At 52.7% G+C, this 25556-nt stretch overlaps 8 protein-coding genes across 8 annotated transcripts; 4 read left to right on the top strand and 4 right to left on the bottom strand.

Annotated features, from left to right (window-relative positions):
* Nucleotides 1-374: 374 nt before the first annotated feature.
* HMPREF1120_08096 (uncharacterized protein) lies at nucleotides 375-2234 on the bottom strand. The gene is made up of 4 exons (XM_009162337.1): nucleotides 1740-2234; nucleotides 1487-1682; nucleotides 1151-1431; nucleotides 375-1098 (listed from the first exon to the last, which is right to left on the bottom strand). Exons 1-4 carry the CDS (start codon nucleotides 1821-1823, stop codon nucleotides 679-681), a joined length of 981 nt encoding a protein of 326 aa, XP_009160585.1. The 5' UTR covers nucleotides 1824-2234; the 3' UTR covers nucleotides 375-678.
* Nucleotides 2235-4995: 2761 nt separating this feature from the next.
* HMPREF1120_08095 (uncharacterized protein) lies at nucleotides 4996-9241 on the top strand. Its single transcript, XM_009162336.1, has 2 exons — nucleotides 4996-5425; nucleotides 5487-9241. Exons 1-2 carry the CDS (start codon nucleotides 5393-5395, stop codon nucleotides 8631-8633), a joined length of 3180 nt encoding a protein of 1059 aa, XP_009160584.1. The 5' UTR covers nucleotides 4996-5392; the 3' UTR covers nucleotides 8634-9241.
* Nucleotides 9242-9393: 152 nt separating this feature from the next.
* On the top strand, nucleotides 9394-12738 carry HMPREF1120_08094 (uncharacterized protein). The gene has a single exon (XM_009162335.1). The coding sequence runs from the start codon at nucleotides 9653-9655 to the stop codon at nucleotides 12521-12523; it is 2871 nt and encodes a 956-aa protein (XP_009160583.1). The 5' UTR covers nucleotides 9394-9652; the 3' UTR covers nucleotides 12524-12738.
* Nucleotides 11812-14793, bottom strand: HMPREF1120_08093 (mRNA guanylyltransferase). Its single transcript, XM_009162334.1, has one exon. The coding sequence runs from the start codon at nucleotides 14519-14521 to the stop codon at nucleotides 13199-13201; it is 1323 nt and encodes a 440-aa protein (XP_009160582.1). The 5' UTR covers nucleotides 14522-14793; the 3' UTR covers nucleotides 11812-13198.
* Nucleotides 14794-14941: 148 nt separating this feature from the next.
* On the top strand, nucleotides 14942-18146 carry HMPREF1120_08092 (SAGA-associated factor 73). The gene is made up of 4 exons (XM_009162333.1): nucleotides 14942-15199; nucleotides 15251-15373; nucleotides 15435-16052; nucleotides 16117-18146. The coding sequence occupies exons 1-4, from the start codon at nucleotides 15178-15180 to the stop codon at nucleotides 16512-16514; spliced, it is 1161 nt and encodes a 386-aa protein (XP_009160581.1). The 5' UTR covers nucleotides 14942-15177; the 3' UTR covers nucleotides 16515-18146.
* Nucleotides 15689-18754, bottom strand: HMPREF1120_08091 (3-oxoacyl-[acyl-carrier-protein] synthase II). The gene is made up of 4 exons (XM_009162332.1): nucleotides 18490-18754; nucleotides 17361-18139; nucleotides 16899-17267; nucleotides 15689-16835 (listed from the first exon to the last, which is right to left on the bottom strand). The coding sequence occupies exons 1-4, from the start codon at nucleotides 18539-18541 to the stop codon at nucleotides 16674-16676; spliced, it is 1362 nt and encodes a 453-aa protein (XP_009160580.1). The 5' UTR covers nucleotides 18542-18754; the 3' UTR covers nucleotides 15689-16673.
* Nucleotides 18755-19331: 577 nt separating this feature from the next.
* HMPREF1120_08090 (agmatinase) lies at nucleotides 19332-21666 on the top strand. The gene is made up of 3 exons (XM_009162331.1): nucleotides 19332-19696; nucleotides 19951-20077; nucleotides 20219-21666. Exons 1-3 carry the CDS (start codon nucleotides 19556-19558, stop codon nucleotides 21247-21249), a joined length of 1299 nt encoding a protein of 432 aa, XP_009160579.1. The 5' UTR covers nucleotides 19332-19555; the 3' UTR covers nucleotides 21250-21666.
* A 304-nt stretch (nucleotides 21667-21970) lies between these two features.
* HMPREF1120_08089 (uncharacterized protein) lies at nucleotides 21971-25156 on the bottom strand (the record flags this gene model as incomplete). The annotated part of the gene is made up of 1 exon (XM_009162330.1): nucleotides 21971-25156. One exon carries the CDS (start codon nucleotides 25154-25156, stop codon nucleotides 21971-21973), a length of 3186 nt encoding a protein of 1061 aa, XP_009160578.1.
* Nucleotides 25157-25556: the final 400 nt, after the last annotated feature.

Here is a 25556-nt window from a genome sequence, read left to right as displayed (position 1 = left end):
GTCTAATCACGAAAAGTCGCGTCGAGACGCGTGGGGTTTAAATGGGTGCATGACGTGTGGAGATTTCTCAGGCACCCAACTTGAACTTGAACGATCCACACAGCCGACACGCCTAGTTTCAAGTACTACCTAGGTATGCGCAAAGCACTGACAGTCGTCACGGAATCACACCTATCACCTGGTAACCTGGGTCTGGGGCTCGGTGCTACTGTCCTACCTGTAGAGGATTGAAGGTATCTGCACTATGGTAGGCTACTTGGATCTGTCATGGTTGGTGGACACGCTCGGAATCTACAATGTACTTCAGGATGGCCAGTGAGGACGAGAGATTGCCTAGGTCTGAAAGAATGAGGTAGACAAGGGAACAGAAGAGACCATTTTGAAATCTTGTTGATTAGCTATCAGCCCTGATAAAGGGCCTATTACAGCAAAAGCTCTATGCATTTGCTATCGTATTCTTCTGGTATGCGTAAAAGCCGTAAAAGCATCAGCAGGCTCGTTGCAGTCATCACGACGGAGCCAAACACATTGGAGCAGGCGTTATCGGTCGTGCTTGTCTCGCGCAGCCGCAATGATGCGCAGCCGCACCGCTGAATATGGGTATCAACACTGATTTGAAAACAAATTGGAAAAGCTCATATTGCAGTTCCGCGTCTTTCTCGGACGTGACGCAGGCTTTCACAACAACAAAATAGCGGCAAGCCCAGCAGCACCTGCAAGGCCGTTGGCGGCCATAGTGGCCATGGGCACTCCGGCGTTTCCTGACGAGCTGGACGTAGCTGATGCCGATGCCGATGCCGAGGACGCTTGGGCACTGCCTGAGCTCGTGGCACTAGCAAGTCGCGAAGAGGCAGAGCTGGCAACCGACGCAGCAGAGCTTGAGGCAGAAGCGCCTGCGCCAGAGGCTGCAGATGAAGCTGAGGCGGCCTGGGACGACAGGGAGGATTCGAGAGAGGACGCTGAGGCACTTGCACCAGAGGCAACGGACGATGCACTAGCAGACGCTCCAGAAGCCAGAGAGGAAGCACTTGCGGAGGCCCCAGAAGCTGCGGATGAGGCGCTTGCCGAAACGCCAGATGCACCAGAAGCACCAGAAGCCTAGAATCAGTCAGCGATGCGTGTCGGCCAAAAAAGTACGTAATATACGGACCGCTGCACCGCCAACTGCGCTAAAGATGGTAGAAGTGCCGACTGCGCTTGTGATCGTGCTACCATCGGTGGTGAAGGTAGAGAAGAGAGTCTCAGTCGAGACTGGAGTGTTAGAAGTACCACCTGTTCCAGTGGCGGAGCCTGCACTAGCACCTGCACTTGTCGCGGAGGGGTTCAGGCTGGTGACGCCAGACGCCGAACCAGCAGGGCCGGTCGCAGTCCCAGCAGCAGTCAGGGCCGAAGTCGCGGAGAGAGTCCCAACGCTCGATTGACCGGAGGCAGCTGGGAAAGTCAGCAACAGTCGCGGCACGTTAGGTAGTCCTCGGCAACAACATACCAGCTTGGCAGTAAGCCACACCGAATGAGACGATGGAGTTAACGTCGGTGCCTTGAGGGCAAGATTCGACCGTGCAATCACGGATACCATAGCCAAAGTTGGAACTGGAGCAGAGGCACAGGGTGTCTGGCTGGCCGTTGACAGGAGGGCAACCCAGGCTTTCGGCTAGTCCTAGCATGTTGTTGATGCAGGTTTGCTGGTCAAACAGTCAATGAGTGCTCAATGTATACTGGCTCAGTCTCTTGTGACTTACACCGCATGCTGGCAGATCAGAGAGAGATTGTGCCAGAGCAGCGCCAACAAAGGCAGCGGCAGCGGCAGCGACAACGGTCTTCATGCTTGCGAGTGTAGGAGAGGTGAAGTCTCGAGGAATGACTTGAGAGTTACGCGTCGTAAAGGGTGTTGGCGGTAAGAGGATGCACGGTACAGCGTGAGTAACTCTTAAGAGAGACGACGATCCAAGCAGAGGGTGAAGAAGTAGTAGTGATGAAGAAGAGCGTCGGTGCGCTGACGCAGAGGCTTTATGGGTCTTTCGTTTTGACAGGGCGCGGGTCGATCGAAGGAAGCCAGGATGGGGAAGTTCAAGCCTGGTCAAGATCGGTAATCGCCAGTTGCCAGTGTCAGTGCGCAGTAGCGGGCAAGTGGGCCGGGCGCAGGCGAGTCAGGCGCAGAGGAATAATAATGCGGAGCAATCGCGGTTCACCGCACAGTGCCACTAGAGTAAAGTTGCCTGTAAAGTTGCGTCAGGACAGATCCCGACGTCTGTTAGCAACTTGAAGTGCTAAGGTAAATTAATCCAGGCACGACGCCGCCAAAAAAGGGGAGGTTGGTGGGTAGCGGCTGCTAGCACTGGAGTAGCCGCAGTACAGCGTACCCTGTACCTAGGTAGTTGTACTACGTTGTAGTTGCTCCTGGGTGTTACCACCGCCGCCAGTCCAGTACCACTGGCAGGGTACTACTCGCTAGGTAGAGGAGAGTGCGCTGCGCTGCGGTGTGCTCCAGTTGCAGCTCCAGCATCCAACCATGAACGGACCATCGCTTCTGGCGAGTTCGATTACATCTCACATACGAGTATCGATTATAGTTGCAATCACAGCCCAGGACCATTCTGCGCGGTCCAGCGCTCCTGGAATCGCCAGTCAGTGCGCATTGTTGTCGGACAGCACTTTGACAATGAATCACCGTACACCAACCATCTCCCTTCCAATCTTTCTGCCATATCAATGACCCCTGTTTGCTATGGACGCTAAACTCAGCCACATCTCGCCGGTCAAGCACGCGGCGTGAGGAGAGGTGCATACACTCGCGGCCCTACCCTAGCATGATTCCTTGCCAGCTGAACTTGAACAGTCCTCGGTTTTCCACGATCCAGACCGACAGATTGCCAGCCTACGTTGTCCTGCCCGCGGCCAAAATCCTGCTTCGGACATACTGCAACCAAGGCGGCTTGTCTTGCCACCTGGCCCCGACCAGGTGCGCACCCAATCTGCAGCCTGCAGTGCCCGAGCATGGCCGGTGACATGTTGTTGTCAACTGACACCGGACAGGCCGCATTCCAGGGTTTACATCTCTGCAAAACCTCGAGACAACCGGCTGGGAGTAGCAGACGGACAATATTGGACTTTGACATGCAGCCCCCTGTACGCAGTAACTCCGTACAATTGTAGTCCCACACATTACGTCAAAGGGTGGGAAATTAGCAAGGTACAAGGTCCACACCGTGTCACGACTGGTCGATTGCCAAAGTCCTCGCTCCGACCACCAAGACCAGAACCGTGGACGCAGAAAACTGGAACTTGAAGCTCTGCGGGGTGCATCACTGAATTTATCGATGACGTTGATACAATGATGATACTATACTATCATCCATGGATACTACTAGTACAGCTCAGCAGAGGACATTCCAGGGTGACGTCCTATACCCAGTTACTCTTCAAGTGACCGGCGTGGCCGCAGCAGAGAGTTTTTGACAAAAACAAAATGGACGCGTCTCTCTGCCAGTTGTTGGTGCTCTGCAGTGGTCGATCGCAGGCGGCCAAGTGCAGCCACCTCTGCAGTCAAAAGCCGGGAAGCGGCAGACCAAGGAAACAAGCTTTCAACCAGTCGATGTCGAGCTGCCAAATCATCGCGACCCGGTGCACTTTTGTGGTTTGGCCTATCTTGGTCGGTGCGGTTGCCCCTGGCGGTCGCTTACAACTAGCACACGGGGGCTCGCCACGCTAGAGAGCACAGAAAACGACCAACATGTTGTAGAGCCGGAAGTGATCCGGCAAGCATGATGCTTCCCATACGGAATATTTTTGTTCCCTGGAGGCTGTGGCTGACTGCCAACAGACGTTTCTTGGGCGCGTAACGGGCTGATGAGCCCTGTCGGCTTCATCACAATCTTGGAACCCTTGCGCGATATCATAAGCAATTTCCCCTCGTCAACCGTCGAAAAAACCACGTTTCAGAGTCCTGATTGCAGGATCTCGCCCTTCGTGTCGGATTTGCGTTTGTTGCCCAGATGAAATTTCCCATCGTTTGGCGCCGAGCAGACGAGCCTTGTCCTCGGATAGTAGGCGAAAAATGGGAGCCACAAGTCTGTCACACCAGACTATCCTGCCGCCTGCCGCAGTACTCCCAACTTTCGACCTCACTGGCTATCTCTCTGTACCCAGCTGGATTTTGTCTACAACATTGTATGTGGAGAGATGTACTAAAATACTGTAAGTTTGACTAAACAGTTGCAGCCAGTGTTCGCCAGAAAAGGGGAACATTCCGTCCACTACTACGACTACTACTACTAGTATTATTTCTTTTTATCATTAGTTGGTGGGTACAGGACAATGTCCACTGTACGTAAGTACACTACCTACCTACCTACCCAAAAATGGTCTTGCGTTCGGAGCTTTTTGAGCCATGTGACCTGGCAGCGAACAGCTTTGGGCTCTGCAGCGATCGACAGGTACCCACAGAAGCTCTTCAGCTCGATCGTTCACAGCTCGAGAGGTCTGTGCTAGCCATTCGGTTCGGGCGTTTTTATGGTGCTATCAATTTAGCAAAGCAAGGCCCCAGTGTAATCCCCAACATCTGTGTACGGTTCAATCGGAAGTCCTCCGGCTTATTAAGCAGACGTCCTCCTAGTACATACAATGTTGTACGGTAGTATACAATGGCCGGATTCGAAAAGAACGTCGGAGGGGCTATTACCAGAAATAGACTAGCGTTGCCTCTTTTACAGCCTTCACAACCTATTTCACGTATTTTACACTACTTGGCGCGGAAATGACCAATAATCCTTGGGCTACGAGGACTATTTATACCGTATTGTAATGTGGCTAGTGTTGTTAGTCAACCAGAGAGACCAATCAGAAGTCTTCAACACCCCCACCGACGTTAATTTCGAATCCGGCCGTTGTACTGTGAAATACGCGCACCCCAATCAAGTTCACTTCCAGCATGGATGCAACAGGTAATATGAATGAGTGTTCAATTAAGTTTCATACGGTGGCTCGCGAACATGATTCGTTCGTACTGGCTGGATCTTATGATGTGGTACTGTGATAGCACTCACCTTGGTACAGGTACCTGTAGTGCCAGATACAATTCAAGTTGATTGTTCCAAGGTTCAGATTGTTACAACTGTACAGTGACGAGTGCCTTGCATGCGGTGTGGAAGTCCATTGTACCTTATGCGGCATTCGCCACGTCTTGGCGCTCAGCCACGTTCAACATGAAGTTCAAGTGTGGCTGTGATTTCGGAAACCACTGGCAGAATCCGACTTGATATCACAACCGCGAGCGAGCAATTCGTTCCGTACGGCTCCGGACAGAATTGACGTCGGCAAATTATTTCCTCAGTAGTATGGTTGCTCCATGATGCGGTAAGATTGACTTGGTTGAGCCAGCGGCAGAGTCATCACGATGAGCCAGTCTCGGCAAGAGGCGTTCCAGCGGGTATGGCCCTTGGTTTGGACTTATCCGGACTCTACGACGCTCAGCTAACATCGACCACTAGCTACGTCCACCATGTGTCGAGCTCAGCTCTACTGCGCTCCGCTTCAAGGCGGACCAAGCCTCTGTGAAGGCTGTGCTGCTTGCTCTAGAGCCAGTTCATGATGTACTCCAGTCACTGGGGAGCCAGGATCTTCTCGACGAGCGCCTAGCCGAGTATGCTTTCTTTCCTCTTACTCATATCTTCAATCAATCGCGCCGGCTCTCCCCGCATGTTCTTGAAGTGGCCGTCAGATGCGTTGAGACTCTAGTCTCCCGTGGATGGCGGGACAGACTCCTCCCCGAAATGGCCAGGCAGCTCCTCATCCTCATGGGACTTTTGGTCTCCCAAGACTCCAAGGGGCAACAAGAACCTGCTACAGATGAGCTCAAGACTGCGTCGTTCGACTGCATACGCGCTATCATCGTACAGGTTGGGAGAAGTGGGTCAAAAATCCTGGATGAGGTCGGTGACAAGAATATCGTGGACCAGCTGGTGTATCAGCTACTCCAAGCGTTGGCAGAGTCCAGCTCGGAGGATGTCCAGATCAGTGCGGCTCATGCCCTTGTAGAGCTGATCTCCGCTATCACCAATTTTGCTGTTCTTGCTAGCTTGTTACCACGGACCGTCTCTACATTGGTGAAAGTGTTGCGACCAAGCACCCAAGCCCGCCGTACGCGGAGGGTACTCGTTGCATACTTAGAGCTCTTGAAGCTGATCCTTGGTAAGACACTGTCGGACGAAGTCGTCAAGGAGAACGTCGACCAGGGCGGCAAGGAAACGGTAAAATCCTCAGATCAGCAGCCTCAGTCCATACTTGACAAGTCGTGGCTGGACGCAACGACGCCGCAAGTTGACATAGCACTAGTGCAAGTGGTCAAGCTACGGACACATGAAGGGGCAGATGTTGCGCGTGCACTTCTCGATCTCTGTGTCTTGATTGTCGAAGATTGCTCACGGACCCTGGCGCGTTCCGCTCCTCTCATGGTTGAGACCATGGTTGTTCTTTGTCGATCGGCAGACTCTGCCAGGGCGAATGCGGTTCTGAAACATCTCCTCACATCACGCCCCGACATAGCCGACATTCTGAGTGGTAAATTCTATGACTGGGCCTTGGCTCTCCCGCGAGTGATGCAAGGTCATGATGACCGACCGAAGCAGCAGATGCTTGGTCAAGTGGCCACTTCATTCGTGGCTCTGGTAGATTCCTGGAATGCAACCGATGAGTTGAGCTCAAGGATAGCAGCTACACTCGTCGACAGTGTCTCAGCGGCTATCGGGCCAACCGAGTCAAAAACAAAGCTTGTCAATGAAGCCCCTAGCGACAGTATCTTTGACCTCGTTGAAGGACCGAACCGGCCAGGGGCCGAATTCAAACCCATAATCCTGAGTCACCAGAGCCAGCAATCCTCTACAAAAGAGCTGTTGAAGTTTGTGGGCATGCTCAAGTCTCAGACATTTAGCCAAGGGGTTACACGCAGCATCATCAATCAAACGTTGGATCCTAATGTCAATAGAAGGCTTGCTGCTACATGGCTAGCTTTGGCCTTTCTTCGGTCGCCTAGCCAGGATACCATTGATATCGACGATTTCATTAAAGACAATGCCTCACAATCAGACATGCAACTCTCAAGACCGTTCCTTGTCTCAGATTTGTATGCATTGACACTGCCGAACCTCCTGCAATATGCTGACGCAAAAACTGAAGGCACTGCAGACTGGAGACTAGTGGCGATGTCGCTGGAATCTCTGACCCTGCAAGCCTCGCAGCTCGGCCGGTCATATCGAATTGAGCTGATGGAAACATTGTTTCCTATTTTGATTCTTTTCGGTGACGAAAATGCCATACTCCAACACCATGCAGTCACAGCGTTGAACTTTTTGGCAAGCGCCTGTGAGTATAAGTCAGCAGCTGAGATGCTGGTCGACAATGTCGACTATCTAGTCAATGCTGTCGCGCTCCGCTTGAATGCCTTTGATGTGTCCCCGGATAGCCTGCAGGTGATTGCCATGATGATGAAGTTGTGCGGTGCCAGACTACTGCCACACCTCGATGATCTGATTGGCAGCATGTTTGGAGCTCTTGACAACTTTCACGGTTATCCCACTCTTGTCGAAAATTTGTTTTCCGTTTTGAAAATGATGGTTGAGCAGAGTTCGAAGACTCCTGAAGTCCTTGCCATCAAATCGAATAAAGGACCTGATACAGACGGCGCTATCGGGGTTCGGCTCTCGGCTGTAGAAGACATCCTGAGCGACCTTCGAACGCGCCAGGAGCGGAAGAAGAGATCAGATCAGGATAATGAGGCAATCACTGCAGCGCCCCATCGACCGTGGACAAAAGCTGAAGATGGACTCGGTAATAATGGTCCAGAACAATCTGGGGATGCTGAGGATGACGAAGAAAACGATGGGCCGCTGGAACATACGAATGGCGACAAGGAGCCGGCATTATCGAAATCTCATCAGCTGCTCCTCAACATTGCTCAATCAGCAGTCCCTCACATGTCATCGCCGTCTCCCAAGGTACGGCTTACCTTACTTCAGCTGCTGGAGGAGGTATGCCCAGTGCTGGCGCGGGAGGAAAACTCGTTTCTGCCACTGGTGAACACTGTCTGGCCTGCAATCACCCCACGGCTGCTTACTAAAGACGAGCAAAGCTCATATGATATGCCCTACACTGTTCAAGCCGCAGCCGACACAATATCTACAATGTGTCGAGCTGCTGGAAGTTTCATGACCAGCCGCATCGAGGAGATCTTTGGCGACTTGGAAGCATTGTTCAGAAGGGTGTATTCTACAGTAACATCAACAAAGACGTCCCGGCAAAAACTTTCATCTGCGAATTCGAACCTGGCTGGATTGGGGAGCGGAGCTTTTCTGGATGTACGAAATCTACAACAGCACACAATGGCTGAATCAGGAGGTTCATTTGCTTTCAATCAGGACAGCGGCGCGGTGCCTACATCTACTAGGCGTATTCTCGAATCCCTTGTGGCATTATTCATTAGCATCTTGCGGTATGTTCGGATATCAGAAGACAATGCGGATAAAGTCTTTACATTACTGGCACCGCTCATGGACATGCCTGGAAAGGAGGAAGTCAAGGCCGCTTTGAAAGAATACAACGAAGATGCCGTCTGGCTCTTTGAGCAATATGGGATCGTCTGAGTGGATTCGGTCCTGGCGAGCAAAAGGCTACCATCACATCATAATTGACCCGAAGAACATCTTGCCGGCTATATCACTGATCATCGGGCGTACCGGGCTGAGGAAATGTACAATATCACACCCCAATGCTGGCCCGTGCTAAGAGGTCAAACGGCCCATATTATACCAACATTGGAAGCCACATGTTGGCAGTTGGAGATGGAGCTTGGTGCCTTTCTGATCGGACAACGGCAGTTTCTCGAGAGTAGCTTGACCGAGTTCAAGTGGCACAAGTCTGTTGCCTGCAATTTGGGGAGTCTCACTAAGTCTCAGCTGTCAGAGATCACGACGTGTTTGGTATCTCAGCCGGGCAAGCTCAGAACTTGACGACCTGGCATGGCCCGTTTCGAGATCTAGACGAACCCACGATTGCAACGGCGTCCACACGTCCATGCGTGTTTGCCAGAATCTTCGGATGTTGCTCACAGGGGCCTTTTCCCCGCAAGGCTTAGTATGCACGGTTCTGCTCAGGTCCTCGACATTTGTAGTAGATAGTACAATATCATGATCATACCGGGCGGAATGGGCACTCAGACTTGCTTTCCGCCTCGAAACTTTATGTATCGAACGTGTCTATTTTTTCAGATATCGGTAAGTTACAGTAGGGCAGTAATACATAGTTGTTGCACGTAGTCGAAAGTCATGTTGTTGTCTGGAATGTTAATTAGTCATCAACACATCATTGATATTACAGCCTTGCGGCTCCGACGAGGCTCTGGGACGACAACAACTTTAAAAGGATCGGTACGGAACCAGACCATAGGACACGCGCTGACGCCAACAGACTATCAATCAAGAGTCCTCCCCTGTATCTATTGGGCTTTGCTGTGAGATGCAGAATACCATATTGACCAGCATATGGTAGGACCCGGCAGCGTTGCCAGCATGGCTGCCTGATTTCCACTCTCTGGCATCAAGGTTCATACGAACCATTACTGCTTTCGGCCAACTTTATCTATCGACAGCCAAACGCTAGGGCGATGGCCGAGTTCTCTTCGTTAACCCACAAATTCCGGGCCAACATTGATGGATTCCAGGCCGGAGGCAACAAAATCATCAAACGCAACAGACAGCCACTATCATGTGCACCATGCCGAAGTAAGAAGCTAAAGTGTGATCGAGGCCATCCTTGCGAGCCTTGCGTCAAGAGAGGAGATCAGAGCAATTGCATCTATGGCAAAACAGCTACCGCCCCGGCGACGGCTCCCGCAAGGCCTGAAGGGGGCAGCAGCAACGGCAACGGCAACGACAGCAGCAACACCAACACCAACACCAACGCGCAAAGTCGCGGCAAGGCCCAAGAGAGACTCCGGCGTCTGGAAGAACTGGTCATGCGCATGGTCGATGACAATGCTCGTGCATCATCATTATCATCTTCGACGTCTATCAAGGATCACGGAGCGGCTGCCGACGGCGATGGCAACAATTCACCGGGGATCAAGAGCGGAGGACAGGGTCAGGGTCAGGGTCACGACGAGACGACAACGGAATCGGAATACGTGCGTTCGACGCATTGGTCGGCCATCTTAGAGAACATCCAGGAGCTCAGAACGGCACTTGGATCCGACCTCCGGTCAGCCAACACCGAGATGGAAGAGGCGGCGGACGACGGGGTGGAACCTCAAGCATCCGAAGACTTGTTCAAGTCTGCGGCGCCGTTGTCACTTTCACAGATTCTAGCCCAGGCACTCCCTCCACGAGTGCAGGTTGACCGACGACTATCGACCTACTTCACCGCGCGGTACATGATGCTGGCATCTATTCATGTGCCATCGTTCCAACGACAGTACGAGCAATTCTGGCGGACGCCGCTCGAAACGTCTCCGCTATGGATATCGATACTTTTTTCCGTCTGCTGCTTATCGGCGACGCTCAACGAAGCCGTAGGATCGGAACAATCGACACCCCTCGAGGACGGGGGCCGCCCAAGTCCACGAATGGCCTTCCTCACCGCAGCAGGACAATGCCTCCAACTAGGCGGGTACGTGCGACCGAAAAAGTACGCCGTGGAAGCGCTGGCCATCTACGCTCAATGCACGTACATGGCCACAATAGATCCGTCTCGCGAAGTCGGGGCGCTCATGGGAATCCTAGTCCGTCTCGCATATCGCAGCGGCTACCACCGGGACCCTTCCCACTTTCCACGCTTGGGCGTGTTCGAAGGCGAGATGCGTCGACGAACATGGGCCATGCTACAACAATGCGACCTGATGACTTCATTCCAGATGGGCTTACCGAACTTGATCCCGCCGAGCAGTTGGGACACTCAACTACCTCGCAACTTGCTCGACAGCGACTTTGATGAGCATACGACGACACTCCCACCTTCACGCCCGCCCGAAGACCCCACACCATTACTGTACTTCATTGCCAAATCCCGGCTCATGACCACCTTTGGCAAGATTTGTGCTCATGTCCTCTCGTTCCGCGAGAGCAGCCAGGAAGAAATCATGGCTCTGGACGCCGAAATGCGCGCCGTCTACGCCTCGACGCCGGAAATCTTGCGAATCCGACCTATGGCCCACTCGTACGCCGACCCGGCGTATCTAGTCATGGTGCGCTTGAACTGCGCTTTCTTGTACCAGAAATCTCTGTGTGTTTTGCATCGCAAGTACATGACCCAGGGCTGGTATGCGCGGTATCCGGCCAGCACGCAGGCGTGTTTGGACGCCGCCACCGCAATCACTAAACACATGCTCGACCTGCACAAGGAGCTGCAGCCCGGTGGCCAATTGTATAATGACCGTTGGATGTTGAGCAGTTTTACCATGAACGACTTTTACCTCGCTTGCATGGTACTGTGTCTGGGTTTGTCGATTTGGAAAAAGGCAAACCCGGGAAAGGACGTCGTGACGGAGAATGAGGATCTGTTCAAGTTGCTCAAGGCTGCCTTTGCTATTTGCGAGGAGTGTACTAACAACAGCAACGAAGCTAGGCGCGTCACTGATGTGCTGAGAGTCGTCTTGCGTCAGATGGGTTCGGACGATACAATAGGAGAGGGTGGCAAGCCACTGGCCTCTCCCGGGAAGTCTTCCACAATTACATCTCACCAGCAGCGGCCACAGCAACACCCCCAACAACTGAACGAGACTCGGAGTCCTATGGTATGGCCTCCAAAACCAACCTCTTCACCGCACCAGCAAGGGACGCCATTGCAGTTCGGCACCCCGTCCACTTTGTTTCCCTGGCCGAGTCGCTTCAACTTGGACCCCGCCAACGGGAGTAAATCAGGGACAACGCCGTCTTCAACGCAGGACGAAATGCAGCGGCAGTCTGATGGCGGAACACACTCCGGATCTGTACCTGTACCTGGATCTGGACCCTCGTCATTCTTCCCAGTCTCGACTCCAACTCCGACTCAGACACCTAGTAATACGGGATATCAGAACCAGAACCAGAATACCGCTTTTACCCCTGACACCATCAATCCACTTCGAGGCCCAGGTCCGGACTCTGCCTCGAACCAGAATTCAACTCTTGAAAATTCAAACACTACTGCTGCTGGCAGTGCTGTTGGCGGCGGCAGAGGTATTGGTACCGGTATAGGCCTCAGTATCAGCGATGCCGATATGGTTGGTTCTGGTGCAGATCCAGGTACGGACATGAACTGGAACATGGACTGGGCCATGAGTCCCTCCGGTGATTTCGACTGGGCTCTTCTCGATCAGTGGATGGCGTTGCCGCCGAATTGCTATCCCTATCCGGATCCTCCTCCGCCGGACAACCCGATGATGGTGGGCATGGATGCTATGGATATCAGTACATATACAAGTACAGACTCGGGTCCAGGTCCTGTTGATGGTGGTGGTGGTGGTAGTGGAGGTAACACTGACGGCGGTGGCAATATATGATACAAACCCAAATCACACACTGCCAGCCACGGCAAATATAAAGCAGACGAAAAGCATTACATTGTTTCTGCACTAATGGTGCTGATGCTATGCTGCTCTGCATTCACTACCTAGTACGCCAGGGTTTCGTAAACACTGCAGGTCTCTTCACGGGGGGTATCATAAATATTCTTCCTTTCTTTCCTCTTCTCCTCGCCATCCATAACATTCGAAAGCAAAAACATCAGTGTCATTTTCGCTCGTTACTAACGCCGTTAGCTCTGTTCTTTGCTGCCTGCTGCCCGCTGTCCGCCGAGTGCGAGTTTGGCCCCTTGGTTCCAGGGATCAATCCGTCCTGCCCCAGTGGGTTTTGAATCTCCTTCACCGTGGCAGGCCATTCACTCTTCAGTAGGGTCTGTTTCACGCAATCAATCTCTCTGTATGCCCGGGAAGAACCGTGTGCTCGTTTGAGATGACTCGCTCTTTCTGTGGCCCGTCCCATGATCTTCATCATGACCTACTGTCATGTCCTGGTTATGGCCATTCCATCGTCTCGTGACAAACAAGGGTGCCCCTCGCTTAGTGTTGGCCAGTCCAGTCATGGAAATGCTCCTGTGGTCACCAGCAGCCTCCCATTACAGAGGTCAGGATTGTCTCGTCGAATCACTGCATCGGAGAACAGAGAGATATGTCATTTCAACCATGCTTGGGCCAAGGGGCGCCTGGCTGAGGGTGCCCACTCTGGTGAGCTTGGGCAGCTCGCTTGGCCGCCTCTCTTTTCTTATTCTCCGAATCTCGCAGTTTCCACGCCTTGCGTATCTCATCTGCATGGGCCAACAGATCCTCTTCGGTGACGTGGTCATTGATTGATTCAATGACACTTTGATACGTAGTGATATGGTTCGCTTCGGTCTTGTCGTCTCGAAAGCGATGGAACCTCCAGCGTCGAGTGTTGCTTATGCCATTGTTGCTGATACCACCATTGTTGAGCCCATTACTGTAGCCATTCGATCCGTGACGTTGAGACAAATCCTTGACAACATCCTCCTGGAAACATTCGACAATACTGTTTTGAAGTGGCCGATTCAACGACTTCCAGTTCTCCCATTCTGCTGGCTCAACATATAATTCGCCGACAGGGGCATACTGGCCGTCATTGCCGCAGAAAATGAACAAGCCGAACGATTCGGGAAAAGCATAATAATCGTCCTGGGGCGACTGATCAGGGTCCTCTGGGTCGGGATCCGTTTTGGCCCAAGTGATGTGCAACAGAAAATCCACGGTGTTCTCCGAGGGCGGCTTCCACTTAAGAATATGTTCGTCCGTGCCAGTCTTATACGGCGTATTCTTACATGTGAAGATCAGTCCATCATTTCCATGAAGCCGTTTCACTTTCGGGATGACGTCCTTGAACATCTTTTCCAGGGCATAACTGAATTCCGTCGCCTTGTCCTCGACGACAAAAGGTCGGTTGATTTCGGGGTTCTGCTTGAACATGGCCCGGTATGGCTGCAGGACATGGGATTTGAAGTATGCCAGCCGTTTGTCCAGAGGCCGTTGCATGAGCATGGTTTTGTCCAATATCAAACAATCGAACACGAGGAATTTGATCTCCGAAGGCCGGTCGGGGTATTTGTCTTCAACGAGTTCTCCATCCAGAATGGTGTTTGTGTGATAGCGATGGAAAGTCGGATCCTCGTGGTGCGGGAAATGCAGACCAGGGACATAGTAGTAGTCGTTTTTCCGGTCGATCAGGTAGTGGATATCTCGTTCCCCATCTTCCGTGAGGTACATGAGATATCGAATGCCATCCGTCTTCTCGCACACATAGTAGTCCTCTCTCTTGAGTTCCTCGACATGTTTCGCTGCAAACGACACCGGCTGCGCGCCTGGGAATGACCGGCTTCGGCGTCCAAGGAGATCGGCCACTTCTTTTTGGAAGTCCTTTTGTAGCGCTGCTCCTGCCCACTGCCCACCAACTCGTGCGATCAACGAGTTCGGGTCGGTGTAGGGGTCCATGATGGATTGAACAGGCCCTGACTCCGCCTGGTAACAAGACTGTGTTGTTCTAAGTACGCCGGTTCAAGTTGGTATTCCGCATGATAGACGAGGGGAGAGGCCACGGTAAGGTAGATCTCAGAGCGAAGGCGGGCGGAATCGAAATTGGGACTGGCCTGCGCCGCCCAGGACCAGGCAGGAGTCAACAATCCTAGACTGGCAACTTGAACCGTCACGCCTGCGGTGGTTGAGACTGTTTGTTCACCGTCGTCGCGGTCGCAAACTGAACTGAGTGTCAAACAGGCGCCGCCGTTGATGCTGCGCTTTGACTCCACTTGATCCGCCGGGGACTTGGTGGCAGACTTGGCGCGCGGCGGGCGGCGCGAACTTGGAGAGTCACGTGGCTGCAACCTGCAACATTCGATCTCGGACTCGATGCGGCGGCAGTCGGCGCCCCAATCATCATCAGTCAGTCAGTCAGTCAACGAACGTGAACGGCGCATCCACCATCAACATCAACAGATTCGACAGCACAGTAGCAAGATGACGGGCACCCGCATCTCCTGAATGATATGACCGGTTAGATGTCACCCCCGACGTCCAGTCCGAGCATTGCTGCTCATCCTCCTTTCCCCTCTTCCAGACCGTGAGAGGCGCGACAGCGCTGCCACACTGTCATGGCGGCAGACGAGGCGCAAGGTTGGCATCCTCGAGCATGATTTCTAGTCTCGCTCTGACTTCTGTCTACAGCCTCCTCCGGCAGTCTTGTCGGTGCATCCGGTTACAAGTTCAAGAAAGCCGACAAGAAGCCCATCAAATTGAAGCTGAAGAGAGTACCTTCGGCACGAGACAAGAAAGAGAATGGCACAAATGGTAGGATGGACCATATTCTATTAGACCTTGTGGCCATCTTGTTTGACCAGACTTCTACCAGGCGCTAAAGATGCGGCGGCCTCCCTGTCCCCCGTGCTCCCACAGTTCGACGAGGAAACGATGGCCAATTTCCCCGAAGGCAAGCAAGAAGCCCTCGAGACTCTGGTGTGCAAGCATTGCAAGAAGATGGTATTAAAGCGGACCGCCAAAGAGCACATTGCCCTCTGCATCAAGTCGAAACAAGAAAAGGCGCGCAAGAAGAAAGAGGCACGAGAAGCCGCTCAACGTGCAAAAGAGCGAGCAGAGAGAGGGGGCGACGATGATGATGACGATGACGACGATGTACGAGATGGCAAAGGCGCACGGAAGAACGGCGTCGACGGTGATGGCGATGACGCCACCAAGAAGGGTAAAAAGCGGAAAGCTGAGGCCGAGGCCGAGGGAGACTCGAAAAAGAAGAAGACCAAAAAAGAAGAACAGAAGAAGGCCGCCAAACCCAAGGGACCCGTCGACGTCGAAAAGCAGTGCGGTGTCACATTGCCCAACGGCGCCCAATGTGCCCGAAGCTTGACATGCAAAAGCCATAGTATGGGTGCCAAACGTGCAGTGCCGGGAAGGAGTCTGCCGTATGACATGTTGCTTGCTGCCTACCAGAAGAAAAATCAAGCTCGGCAACAAAGTAAGTATCCAAAACTTTGGAAAAAAAGGGGGCGCGTTGCTTATACGTCTTTTCTTATTCACAGAGGCGGCAATCGATGCGAATGCCCCGGCCCTTCTCGACGAGGATCTCGATCCCGCACTAGCGGGCCCAGTCGACTCGGACGAAGAACGGGATTCGATTATGACCGCCATCTCCCGCAGCCTCTCGCGTCCTCAGCCATTGATGACTCGAACGTTGGTTCCTACGAAGCGGAAGTACCAGCTTGTGCGCATGAAGGAGATGCTCTCGAATGCACTAAGCGGAAACCGCAGCGGAGGGCTTTTCAGCGTGCCCGCAGAGAGTGTGCGAAGTACTGCTGGCGGTGCTGGTTCGGCACCCAACGACACAGCATTTCCGCAGTCAGTGTCCGCTTCACCTGCACCGACGGCCCAACCAGGGCTCAAAGCTCCAATGAGGAAAGCGTCCATCGATGTAAGCTGAAGTGAAGTGTGAAACTAGGGTTTTAGTCGAACAAAACCGATATTGTGGGACATTTGTACCAGCTTTGTCGACGACAGGTTGACTCGGGCCAAGCGAATATGTGCTTGATCCGAGACAAACACGTGGAGCGGCTTAATGCTTCAGTCTCGGAAACCTGCGTCAGTCGCATTTTTTGAAGACTAGAGTTGCATTTGTGCCTCCGAAACCAAAGCTGTTGGACAGTGCCACGCAAACGGATGCCTGCTGTGCAGTGTTTGCAACATAGTTGCAGTCAAAGTCGTCTGTGACGGAGTGGAAATTGATTGTAGGAGGCATGACATTCTACAATCAAAGCAAGGATTAGCTGGTCAGCTTGGGGCTGTTGGAGATAGGTATTTTTATTACCTCGTGTATCGCTAAGATGGCGAAGATGGCCTCGATGGCGCCAGCAGCTCCGAGCAAATGGCCAATGGCACCTTTTGTGCTGCTGACGTTGATCTGGGACGATTTGGTTCTGCCGTGGTCTCCCAGCATCAGAGACCTGATGGCTTGGTTTTCGGCCGCATCCCCCAATGGAGTGGAAGTGGCGTGGGCATTGATGTAGTCGACGGCGGATGGCGGCAGTTGGGCAAGTTTGAGCGCTTTCTTCATCGCCAAGTGTGCGCCGGCGCCGTCCTCGCGTGGTGCCGTGAGATGGTATGCATCGGCGGAATTGCCGTATCCCGCCAGTTCGGCGTATATCCTGGCATTTCGCTTCTTTGCATGCTCGAGTTCCTGTATGATTATCATGATAAGTCGTGAATCAATATGAAAGCCAAGTCTCTATCCCTCGTTTGTCTCAAAAGAAAGATTGGGGTCGTTCCTCACCTCCAGTACCACACAGGCCGCTCCTTCACCAATGACAAAGCCTGCTCTATCGCGATCGAACGGCCTCGACGCCAACTGTGGCTCGTCGTTGAATTTGGTAGCAAGGCTACGAGACCGCGCGAAACCGCCGATGGCCAGTGGATGAATGCACGACTCGGCACCCCCGGCGACCATGACGTCCGCCTCGCCGGACTGGATGAACCGCGACGCATCGCCCAGCGAGTGTGCGCCCGTGGTGCAGGCCGTAGTGGCGGCGTGGTTGGGACCCTTGAATCCATACCGCATGGAGATATGGCCTGCGGCGAGATTGATGAGGAGACGAGGGACGAACAGCGGATGGATTTTGTGGTAGTTTTTTTTTGACTCGTGATATGCCACTGATGTGGCGTAGAGTTCTTCGAGGTTGCCGATGCCCGAACCTAAACAGACGCCCGTCATCTCCGGATCGAGGCCTCTGCCCCCGTCGAAACCGGCATCTTGCAACGCCTCGGCTGTCGCGGCGAGACCGTATTGTGCGAATGTGGCTGTCTGTCTTAACTCTGTAGGCGAGACGTGGTCGGTTGCTTTCCACACGCCGTTGGAGTCGGATTGCTTTGCATTTTGGCCAGATCGGTGTGAATGGGAATCAGGATCGGATGAAGTTTCTGGAGAAGCAGGAGCTGGGACAGGAACCAGACCAGCCACTTGACTGGGCAGAGCAGAGAACTCGGGGCCCAAGTGTCTGGTCGAAACAATGCCGCAGTCACCGTTGAGCAGTCTTTGCCACGTTCGGCGGATTCCTGTAGAGAAGGACAGGAGGTCAGCTTTTGAGAGTTGAGGAAGGACTTTGCATATATAGATATTCAGCCGTATTGGTAGGACCGCTGGGTGGTGTAAGACCACCAGAACCACCCAGGCAATCAAATCGAAGACAAAACGCTGGACATGGCCCGCAGGAGACAGGGGCAACAGTAGTAGCAGCATGGATATTGAGAATGAAATGGAAACAGAGAGCCGGTGACATGGAAGATAGGAACAGCCTGAGGTGTCCGACAGAATGATACCAACAGCAACGCCAGAGGCCATGATAATGAAAGGCAAAGCAATGCAATCATTTTCAAGTATGAACAATCAAATGCAATGGACGTACCAACTCCTAAAGGCGTGACGGCTCCCAGCCCGGTCACGACCACTCTGCGCATATCATATCGTCGCCCACGGCCGGCCAATCCAATCCAATCCAATCCTCTCAGATATTGGAGGGTATGTGGCGAACAGGGAGTGTAAATGTCGCCAATTTTGAACCTACAGTAATCCTCTCGTCGTATCGGTGATATACTTGATCAAGACGGTCTCGGCGTAAATAGCATACAGTATTGATGATGACGATCCAAGACTCCAATTGTAAAGGTCGCCCATTTCCGCCGGCGGAGACTGAAGGGCATCAGGTATTTCGCAGAATGGGGTGGTTATTTCGCAGAAACGCTAAGCTACTTTAGGCTCAATTCAGAGTGACGCTAGCCACTTTTGCATAGTGCATTTAGCGCCGTATATCACGTAAGTCAATACCTTCGTTATAGGCCTGCAGCACCTATAGCACCTATAAATGCGTACCTATTATTGCATAACTGTATACCTACAACTGCACGCCTACGACTACACCCCTCTATTAGCGTATCACAATAGGTATGCAGTTGTAGGGGGTGCAGTTGTAGGGGGGTAGCTGTAGGGGGGTAGCTGTAGGGGTGTAGCTGTAGGGGGGAGTTATAGGCGCTATTGGCGCTGCTTACCTAGGTGCTATAGGCGCCGTAGGGCTACAGTAGGTAGTGCTAGACGCACCTAGAGTGATTTAACGCGTAATCTCTCGGTACCATAAACCTTACAATTGGCGTGTTCTTGGCAATACTATAAGTAGATTAGCGTTTCTGCAAAATAACCACCCCATTCTGCGAAATACCTTATGCCAGACTGAAGCTTAGGTAAAGTTGAAGTCGAAGCTCGCTGACAATTTCCCGCTACTTTTTTTCTCCGCATTGATGACTGCAAAACTTCTTCCGCCCACTGCATCACCCCACGGCACGCTTCCGATCGGACAAATATAATTATTATTACTTCTTGTACACGATCAGCATCCTGCTGTTTGTACATATACTGTATAATACCTATTTTCGCTTGCGACCGACACTGGGTGAGTGTCGGAGTCCAGGCTGTTAAAAATGCTCTGCCACGCGATACCACTGTCGCTGCTCTTCCTTGCTCCATTTACCGGAGCATCTTTTTACGACAACCCGAAACTCGATTTGCCGTCCGAATCGGGGACGCCGTTGGAGGAGTTGAAGGCCAAATGGGACACTGATGTATGTTAAACCAACCGATCCAAACCAATCTGCTTGCTTGTTCTTGTCATGACTGTCTTCTCTCTGCTGGCATTGGCATCGGATGTGGGCATGGACATGAGCATGGGCGAATTGGTGCCCTTCGGTCCTTGACCCGTACCGTCATACCAGGTATCTGGCCTGGAGCAGAACATGAAACCAAAAAGAAAAAATTGCAATGCAGTGGCTAGAAGATTCAAATCACATCCATGCTAAGAGACTTTTGCTGTGTTTAGTGGGGCTTTTCAGGAATCTCAACCTTTGCCCACCTCCGGCATGTCAAGTGTCTGACGACACCGTACGAGCCCTTTGACATTGGCATTATCGGGGTGCCGTTTGATACGGCGGTCAGTTATCGACCTGGTGAGTACTGGACCTACACTTCTTCTCCCACTGTCTCCGAAGCAAGTGAACTCGGAGAATGGCAGATGGTGATAACCACAACCATGTGCAATATGATATGACCAATTATTGTTTCTTTTCCACTCTCTGATTCCTCTACAGGCGCACGATTCGGCCCCCGAGCCATCCGGGCCGCATCCGCCCGCCAAACCACATTCCGGGGCTTCAACCACCGGGCGGGCTTGAACCCATATACATCATGGGCATCGATCCTCGACTGCGGCGACATCCCCGTCTCACCATTCGACAACGCACTAGCCCTGCACCAAATGACAAGCGCCTACTTGGAACTCGTATCCCGGCGGGCCCTATCATACACCAACCCACCAGCGCACAAACACCCCAAATTAATCAGTTTGGGCGGCGACCACAGCATCGCCCTCCCAGCTTTGAGGGCTCTCGAGAAGATCCACGGTGGCCCCATCGCAGTCCTCCACTTCGACGCACATTTGGACACCTGGCATCCAGGCGCATACCCGTCAGCATGGGCCAATACACCCACCCAAGCGGATTTCACGCACGGGACCATGTTCTGGGTCGCAAGTGAAGAAGGACTAATTGCCAATGGATCGAGTGTCCATGCGGGCCTGCGAACCCGTTTAGGAGGCGTCGATTGGGCCGATTACGAAAACGACGAGAACCAGGGGTTTCTGCGTATCGAAGCTGATGATATCGATGCCGTTGGTGTCCAGGGAATTATTGATGCGATCATGGACCGTATGGGGACTGAAAAACCGGTTTATTTGTCCGTTGATATCGATGTCATTGATCCTGGCATTGCTCCTGGTACGGGTACGCCGGAACCGGGTGGTTGGACGACTAGAGAGCTCATTGCAATTCTGCGCGGGATTGAGGGGTTGAATGTTGTCGGGGCCGATATTGTTGAGGTTTCGCCGGCTTATGATGGGAGAGATGAGGGGACGGCTCTGGCGGGCGCGCAGGTCGCTTATGAGATTTTGACTAGTATTGTCAAGAGGGGCCTCAAGGATCGTGGTGAGGAGGTTGTCCTGCATAAGCCGGGAAGATCGATTGCTGCGAAGGCCAAGGCCAAGGCTGCTGCTAAGGCGAAAGCTAAGGCCAAGGCGAAGGCGGAGGAAGAGGAGGAGGAAGACATTGCGAGAGATGAGTTGTAGATGCCGCTGCTGTCAAAGCAAAAGCAAAAGCAGAAGCCAAATCAAAAGGCCGCGCCGAGACAGAGGATGAGGCGCATACAGTGGCTTGCGGAGGTACAAGTATGGAGCTGGGCTTTCCAAGGCCGAGCAAGCAGTTCAGTTTGAGCAGAAGAAAATGGATGTCAAAACACAGAAGAAAAAAAGAACTGGGAGACGGGTGGTAGTATGCATACCTAGTAGTCGGGTGGTAGGGTGTGGTAAGGGTGGACAGTAAGCAAGGAGAAGAGCACGATTTTGTATACCAGGGCTACATGCGATAGTATCAGTCACGAAGCAGAGATGAGGGCGTGAAAATAAATCGAATAAGAATGAAGAACTCCATTGTTCCGATTCCAGATCATCTTCTTCTGATCTGATCTGTTCATCTGGTCTTGATGCCACCGCTCTGTTGCGTTCCCATTCTCCACGTCTAGTTTCACAGCAAAGCAAAGCAAGAAAAAGAGGAAGCAGACAACCTGAATGCAAGCAGAGCCGGCAACAGCCCACAACCCAGTCACTCCATGAAAACGCCCATGCTTTGCTTTCTCTAAACGCCAATCAAGTACACAGTACAATTATCCACCCACCGGACTTTTTGTCTCGTCTCATTTCTTCGTCACCGGCTCCGTCGTGTCTCACTTAAGACCCAACCCCAACCACTGCACCTCATTAGACTATTCAGACTTCCAGCAAGACCTGCACCTCAGAAATTGTATCTCGATCCCTGTCTCGTGGCCGGCTTGCCCTGACGATTCAACACAGTCGGCGCCGCAGCCGCATTTTTGGCCCCGCTGGTCGACTTCAAGTTATCTCCCTGGTTGTTCTTCCTACCTCTGCCACGGGGCTTGAGTGGAGGATCGATGTGTCGATGACCCAATTCGGCCATGGCCATGGTGTTCTTCCATCGCAAACATCGCTGTTGGTTCTTCTCACTGCGCATTTGGGCCTGGGTTTTTGTTCTGGTTGACATTCTCGTCGTGGTCTCAGCCGGCTCTTCCGACTTCTCTCGTGCCGGCGGGGTCAGGTATGCCGCTCTCTTTTCCATATGTTTGATCATGACATCTCTCAGTGCATTGAGCTCTTTCTTGAGTTTCAACTCCCTCACACCTCTTGAATCCAGCCACCCAATAAGCATGTCGAGTTCTTCGGGCGTATCGTAGAACCCCCACTGGTTGGCTGACCGGAGTTGTGTCGGGCCTTCCTCCATTTTCTTGCGTTCTTCCGGCGTCATCTGAAATAGGCAATAGTAGGCCTTCTTGTCTGCGTCGCCCACGTTGATGAATCCTTCAAGCTCCATATCGTCAGGGCCTTGTACCCAGATGCGGCCATTGGCGTACTCGGCATCTGCCGTGGAACTTTCAGGTAACCCTCCATATGGCATGGCGTTTCTTTCAAACCACCAATACCGGTTGCAGAAGCGATCCTTGCCCAAGATGCGCGTTCGAGCGCAGTCTGCTTCGCGCAGATCATTGTCGACAATGACGATCTGTTCTTCCGCGGCCTCAATCTTATCGCGCTCCTTTTCAATCTGTTTGAGCACCTTTTGGTACTCTTTGCTGCCTTTGTTTTGCTTCGCTTCCGCGGCTTTTTCTTTTCGTTCTTGTTCCTCCTCTCGCTTCCGCTTCCTCTCAGCCGCGCGGTCGCTGCCGCGACGGAGAGAACGCGTGACCATGGGCTCCTCGTCTTCAGAATCGGGAATTGATGCGTCCTGGTCTTCAGCAGCTTTCTCTGCTTCCGCGGCGTCTTCCAGTTCCGGCATGGGCGATGGCGATTTTTCTGGTTCTGGTGCGAGTGCTCGTTTCTCGGCTTGAAGTTCCTTGAGCCTCGCCAATGCCTCCTTTCGAGCTCGCTGGTGCTCGATCTTGATCTTCCGGTAGTTGGTCATCGTATTGCTCATTTCTTCCAAGAAGTCGCGGACAGTCTTGGTCTCGAGGAATAATCGACAGAGAATCTGAAGTGCCTCTGCTCGCAGGTTGATGTCCATAGTAGAATACTGATATTGCGCGGTCTGAATGGTAGGTTCGGCGTCCAATGGAGCCAAATGCGCCAGGATCTTATTGCACACTTCTGTAAGTCGCGGCCTCCCGCTCAGTCGGTGCAGTAATCCGACCATGACCAATTCCCAACCACCGTTCCTCAGATCCCGCTTTCGTAGTCTGTCGATCCAGCCACATTCGTCAAACATCTCTGCGGCACGGTGTGAAATTACCTCTTCCTCTTTTTGTTCCTGCTTGAGTAGTTCTTCGGCCAACTGGACCTTATGAAGACTACTCCGAGTGCGCTTGGCCGGATACTCGGGTTCGGGTGTGGGTGTTGGCAATTTACTTTCCTCTTCTTCGGACTCCTCTTCCTCGTCGGACTCTGGGAGATCCGGAAGAGAGATTTGAACTGCTCCTTCATCGTCGTTCTCAGCCTTGACAAGTTGTTTGAGTAAGGCGCAATGCATTTCGACAAATAACTCGCAGTCAACATCCGTAGAAGAGAACAGCATGGCTTCAACGAAATCATCAAACGTGAACGAGTCTAGCTTGAGAACTTGGCAATAAACGTTGAGGGTATTCCAGGTTTCCAGGAGAAGGCCGACAGTTCCCTCTTTGACACCTGGAATAACGTCCTTCGTCGCTGCCGCCTTTCCACTTAGGCATTGCTCTCTCGCCACAAATTTTAGATTCGGCCGATGTGTGCCATCTCGGACGGGCTCAACGTCTAGATCTTCTATCGGATATTTAATCGGCGGGGGCGGCGACGGAGAGGGCGGTTTCTGAGGGATCTGGGGTGGTGGTTGTTGTGGTTGGTGGTGATGCTGAACGACCTGCTTGGGCGGCAGCATCTCCTGGGCCTGTACAGCTGGAGGGTGATAATAACCATTCGCGGGGGGATAGTGAGGAGGATATCCTGGATAGTAGGGGTCAAAGCCTGTAGGTGGCGGTGGAGGTGGTTGCATATGTCCCCAGGATCGAGGCAACAATCCGGGGTCAGGCATGACGCTGTGTCGGTAGTCAAAAGGGTGCCCTGGCGCCGTTGGGTCGATGCCTCCCGGGTGGTGCTGGTGCTGAGAAGCATGCTGCTGGCCCTTTTTGCCCTTCGTGGCAGGCTTCAACTCCGGCAGTTTATTAGGTTGCCAGACATCGAACATCGGATCTTGCTCGACATTGTTCTTCTTCTCTGCCTTCTTCGCCGCAGCCTTACTGCTATACTGGAGATGTGGAGGGACATTGGTGTCGATGCGAAACCGTTCGGCGACCTCGGGTTTCACCAGCCATGGTGCGCCATTCCAGCCCTCGCGAGTGACAGTGTTCTTGATAAACGAGCGGAGCATCTGTTTGGTGAAAGATTTCCGGTCTCTCGCGATATGATGGTCGTCCACAAGAGCCTCCTCATCTGGGCGATCTACCAGTCTGACAAAGTAGCGGGAAAAGCCTTCTCTCACGACCGAACCGTCAGGCGCTCTGATCTCGGCGAATTTTGCCTTATCTCTGACTCTGCCGTACAATCTGGTGTTGTCGTCCAAGATGACAGTTACCAACTCGCCCGGATAAAAGTCATTTTTGAACTCGTTGTACACCTCTTCCACCAGATGGTCCAGCCGTGATGTGGTCGAGAATTGGACACGCCGCAAGACAGGCTCGCGTAAGGCTTGTGGAAATGCTTCATCAATTTCCCGTGACCCTGCCTGCTCACTACGGAGCGCATCAAAGAAGTTCAAGCCCGAGCGGCCAGTCACCTCGCAAGTAAATCGCTTTGACTTGAAAAAGTCCATGCGCTCGAGGTAGGCATCGTAAGACGTGAATACTTCGTCTGCCTCCGGGATGACCCAGACGTCACATTGCTGGTCATCCACATGCGGGTGTGGAAGATACCGCACAGGCTTTCTCTTGAACAGTACCATTCTGGCGACCGGAGAGGAAAGGATAGGTCTCGGTTAGGTACAGCGCGGGGCGAGAGACGAGTATGTGTCTGTCGCAAGTAGGGTGGTTCATGGACACCACAATCTATATTCCACCCAATATCAGTCCTGTGGACGTGTCGCGCTGAGGTTCGCTGTCTGTCGCAGGGAATGCAGGCTTTGCGACAGTCATGTAGGCATACTTATGGCAAACCAAACGCGTCATGGAGGAAAACGGTGGACTGCAATCGGAGACAGCGGGATAGGTTGTGAATTTGAGGCAGCGAGGTAGGGCGTTTGTCGCGTGGTGGTGAAGATGAGGAAGTGGAAGAGGCAGAAAGGTACAAAGCACCCAGCATAACGAGGGAAGAGGAGGAAAGACAATAATGCAGAGAAAGGCACA

Source organism: Exophiala dermatitidis (genome assembly GCF_000230625.1).
Source record: "Exophiala dermatitidis NIH/UT8656 unplaced genomic scaffold supercont1.7, whole genome shotgun sequence".
Lineage (NCBI taxonomy): Eukaryota > Fungi > Ascomycota > Eurotiomycetes > Chaetothyriales > Herpotrichiellaceae > Exophiala > Exophiala dermatitidis.
This window is presented reverse-complemented; position numbering and strand designations above follow the sequence as displayed.